A 4987-nucleotide genomic window follows, 5' to 3' on the forward strand; every position below is an offset into this window, starting at 1 on the left:
GGAAAGAAGAGAGAGAGACCAGGGCTCCCCCAAGGGGCCAGCAAAAGAATGCCTTGAGGATGGAAGGAGAGACCTGGGCCAAGTGACAAGGCCTGTCTCTGGCCTAGAACCTGAGGTCAGTGGGATTCCAGAAAGAGGTAGGGGAGGGATGGGAAGAGCAGGCACAAAGCCTTAAGATTGGGGGCAGGCAGTGGGAGGGAGGTCTAGGACTGAGGGAGTCTGAGGGTAAAGCTTTCCAGGTTGAATGGTGATGGTGAGGAGAGGAGGGTTCTGGATTTGCTTACGAGGACCACAGCTGCGGAAGATGTAGACCAGCAGTACAGAGAAAGCCAGCAGCAGGCCGAGAAGCAGAATGGCCAGAAACACTCGCCTGGGTTGGGCCCACCGGCTAGGTTCACCATCAGCTAGGTCCCCCTGTTCAGCAGGGGGACTCTCCTCTGCAGATGTCTGTGCAGTGGCCAAGAGGAAGGAAGTGGGAGAAAGTAAAAGAAAGATGATGCAATGTCTTTCTGCCCACACTCAGTCCTCCACCCTCCCAGTCCCTGACCCTGAGAACACAAAGGCAGTTGCTGTCTCAGCCCAGTGAGTGGTAAGAAGTTTGCTAGATATGGAAGGGCTGCCAGCCTGTCCACCTGTTCACTTACCTCCTGGCTCCAGAGACTCCCCATTTCACCAGCCTGACTCTGTCCAGTGGTGGCGGGGTGGGTCTTCGCTGCTCTATCTCCACCCTCCTGCAGGAGAGAAGAAGGAGGAGAGAAAAGCTGGTTCAAGAAGTAGAGGGATGGGGCCCAAGTGGTGGTGCAGAGCTGTAAGGCCTTTGCCTTGCTGGCACTAGCCTAGGATGGACCGCTGTTCAATCCCCCTGCTTCCCATATGGTTCCCCAAGCCAGGAGCGATTTCTGAGCGCATAGCCAGGAGTAACCCCTGAGCATCACCGGGTATAGCGCACACACACACACACACACACACACACACACACACACACACACACACACACACAAAGAAGAAGAAGAAGAAGAGGGAAAGAGCATACAGGCACATGGAACTGGGAGGGATCAGCTCTAAGGATCCCTCCAAGGATCCCTCCCTAGCCCTGGATTGACTCCCTGCCCAGGTTCTCCCAGTTCCCTCGCTGGCTCATCACCTCCATCTGCTCTCCAGGCCTCACATTCCTTCTGCTCTAGTGGGGGGCAGCACTTTTGCTCTATTTGTGGGCAAAGTATTTGCATGCAGCAACCAGCCCCGCCCCAGGTTCTGACTCAGGAGGGAACTTCCATTTACTTACTGCCTTGGCTTTTTTGATTCCCAGAATCCTTTCTGCTTCTATTCATGGTTTAGAGTACAGAGCTGTCCACCATGCTGCCCCACCTCAGTGCCTGGGTCCTAGAGGAGGGGCACTACTTACCCCCTTATGCACCCCATCCAGCCCCCTTATGCACCCCACTGGCCTGGTCTAGGGGTGGAGACAGTTTATCAGTTGGTAGGCAGCAGGCCTCTCCTCCTCCTTTATCTCAACTTCTCAGGGGAAGTTCAGGAGGAAAGGGGGTTCCTCTGCTGCCCAAAGGTGGTTCCTTTTGCCCAGTCTGTGCTACTTTCTACGGATGTTTTTTACTTCTGGAACATTCTTTCCTTCTCTCCTTTCTTCTGTGACTAGATTCTCCTGGCTTCTGTGGCTCTGGGATCAATTGCCACCTTTTCTACAGAGGCCCCAGGGTTCCTGGATGTGTTCTGGCCCAAGAAGAGCAAAAAAAAAAAAAAAAAAAAAAGGGCGAGCAACCTAGGGCCTTCAGCCTGCTCTTAATGAGCTCTATGAAACCACCATCCCTCCCAAATAAAATGTCAGGCAGGTAATTCTCATCTGGAAAACATGGATCATGTTTGCATTTACCTGCTTTACTGGGATGTAACTTTATGAAAGGAAAGAGGGCCTGACTGTCAATCTGTCTGCCTCTTTGTGCTTGTCTGTCTCTTTGTCTCTCTTTGTCTTTGTCTCTCTGTCTCTGTATCTCTCTATCTTTGTCTCCCTCCTGCCCTCTCTGTCTCTGTCTCTGTCTCTCTGTCTCTCTGTCTCTGTCTCTCTGTCTCTGTCTCTGTCTCTCTCTCTCTCTCTCTCTCTCTTTCTCTCTCTCAACTGGATCTGTTTCATGAGAGACAGCAAGTCCTTCTATTTTCCTTTCCAGGCACCTGAGATGTTGCATAAGTATCTAGAGAAATTAATTTTCTTCTGCACTAGCTTCTGTCCTCTCTATACCACACTACTTTCTCCCAGGGGCTTTCTATGAGCACCTTCCTGGGAGCCTGCATTTCAATTCTGTTTATCATCTTCCCAAGAGAAATGCAGTTGGTTAAGAAAAGTGTGCTAATGAGTGCCAGGCAATGCTCCTGATCTTTTGCATGCACTGCACTCTACAGACTTGAGATGGCTTCGAGCGTTTGTTCACCAAGACTGGAGGGGAGCAAAATGTAGTATCTGTGTCTGTATGACTCTGGGCTAGAGATCAAGTCCTGCAAAGAACAAGACTTGTACCTGGCCATAAAGGAACAAGAGTCTTGAGGAAAGGTTATCTGCCAGTTGCTGGCCTGGTGCTGGGGCTCTGGAAAGATTCAAGACAAGAGATTAGTGTTTTGTTTTGTTTTGTTTTGTTTTATGCTATTGTTGACCAGGTTAGAAAATGTAGAAATGTGAAGTAGGCTTAGTCCCTTGAGCCATGTAAAGAAACCTTTTATGAATAAAACAAACAGCTGCAAAGATAGTGTGACAGATAGTGTGAATCAGTGTCCTGGATGGTGTCCAGGTTAGGAGGAAACATCTAGAAAGCAGAAAGAGGATTCTAGTGATGGTTAGAGTATTAGACAGGTCTATTCCCTCGACACCTGCTTTCAAACGGTCAGAGAAGCTGCACTGACCTTCAGGAAATAAAGGTAAGAGGGACCATTCCACAAGAGCTAGTGGTACACAGGAATTCTGTGAACTGCTTCAGGACCTGGAATTGCATTCATTCCCCTCAGGAGAAGCTGAGAAAAAGCTACAGAAAAAGAGACACAGGTTAGCAGGTTCATGTCTTTTACTCCTACCTCCAGAAAGAAAAGCAATTTGGGTGTAGGAGCTGACCCAGGAGAGGCCTGCCTTAATCTCCTTATCTCCAAGGGTCCTCCCCCACAGTGAGTCATGATGGCCACACACTGCAACTGTGCTAGTTATATTGCTGCCAGCAGAAGCAAAGAGGGCAGTGCTCTGGGGATCTGAGGATTGGCAGGTCCTGACCATACAACCATATGCTAACCTCCAAACACCGGTAGTTTGGGCTCATTTGACATGATTCTAATCTCAGGAGTTTTGGTTTGATGCACCATAACACCAACATAATTACAAGAGCAACCACCTTCTAAGTCACTTCCTGTATGCTGGTAAATAAACACATATGGTTGAAATCAATACATATTTTCTCATTCAGTCTTCACAGCCACTTTAGAAAGGAGATAAGGGCCTTTATTTCCTCAATACATTTTATAGATGAGAGAAAAGAAGACACAGAAGTAGTACCAGCTCTCCTAATATTATATGGGTCAATAATATTCAGAACATAAATTGGATCAAAGTCTCAACCATTAAGATTCTCAGTCACTAGAGGGGTATCATGATTATCACTCCATTTTATTTCAGCATCCATATAGTAGCAATAGTGCAAACCAAAATGCCTAAAGGGAAAATAGAAAGAGAGAGTGCATGCATGTGAAAGAGAGAGAGAGATAAAAAGAGAGAGAAGAAAAACATCTGCCATAGAGGCGGGGAGGTAGGGAGGAAGGGAGGGAAGGAAAAAAAATGGGGGCATTGGTGGTTGGAAATGTGCATTGGTGAAAGGTAATGTACATTATATAACTGAAACTCAATCATGAACAACTTTGTAAAAGCAAACAAAAATAAAAAATATTTTCTTCACAATAAATAAAGTTAGAATTGAAAATAAAATTGAAAAAAGGATTCTCAGTTACTGAGAATCTTGTTACCTGAGTCACAGTACAGATGTTAAGGTCTTAACATAACTGTCTTATGTGCAGTTGACCCATCACTCAATTCTGTAGCCACATACAGCTTCCAACAACTGACAGTGGAGAATATAGGAGTTAGGGTGTATGCCTAACACAAGTTTGATATCTGGCACAATACAGTCCCCAAACATAACAGAGTGCAGCAATGAGGATACCTAAGCATGACCTAGTGATCCAGGGGATCCCCAGCGAGACCAGAGCAATACTATCTCCTCAGGCTCAAAGGACAGCCTGCACAGGTGGCTGAGAATTGCCAGGAATGGCCCCAGGTCACGTGAGTACCATTTAAGGGGTACCCCTCCCTCAAAAATATTTGTGACAGAGACAAGGCTCAAAGAACTGGAACACAAGTTCTGCATCATGTTTAATTTATAACAATACACAATCCTGGAGCATTGCCAGGTATAACCAAAAAAACAAACAAACAAACAAACAAACAAAAGATAAAGGATCACTTTTGGGAAAGAAGACTGAAGTTTGCTATTCAAAGAGTAGTCATTGAAATAATTTAACAAGTAGATGTATCCCTTATACCTTTTTAATTTCCATACATACTTATATTTGGGGGGGGCATCACATGCCCATTAATGCTCAAGGCTTGCTTACTTCTGGCTCTGCACTCAACGATCACTCCTGGTGTAACTCTGGGGAGTCCCATATACACCATATAGTATATACTCTGTATATAAGTATACTTATACAAGAATGTAAGTATATGATAATTAATATAGAACCCAGGTAGGCCTTATGCAAGACAAGAACCCTATCTGCTGTACTAAGGATCTTGACCTACACAAGGCACTTGCCTTGCACATGGTGGTCCCTGGTTTAATTTCTAGACAAAAACAAGACAAGCTCACATAATCTCTTTATAATAAAATTAGTAAATCAATGGAAAGCTTACTAAGCCAACAGAAAACCATGACCAGCCTCATAA

The 4987-nt window shown here is 45.8% G+C and overlaps 1 protein-coding gene across 1 annotated transcript in view; it reads right to left on the reverse strand.

Annotated features, from left to right (window-relative positions):
* The window catches only part of KEL (Kell metallo-endopeptidase (Kell blood group)), a 21473-nt gene extending 20115 nt beyond the window's left edge, over positions 1-1358 (reverse strand). Inside the window, 3 exon segments of the mRNA XM_049785238.1 lie at positions 285-432; positions 645-731; positions 1344-1358. Coding sequence (XP_049641195.1) covers positions 285-432; positions 645-731; positions 1344-1358 — 250 coding nt within the window.
* Positions 1359-4987: the final 3629 nt, after the last annotated feature.

Source organism: Suncus etruscus, chromosome 1 (genome assembly GCF_024139225.1).
Source record: "Suncus etruscus isolate mSunEtr1 chromosome 1, mSunEtr1.pri.cur, whole genome shotgun sequence".
In the NCBI taxonomy this organism is placed as follows: Eukaryota; Metazoa; Chordata; class Mammalia; order Eulipotyphla; family Soricidae; genus Suncus; species Suncus etruscus.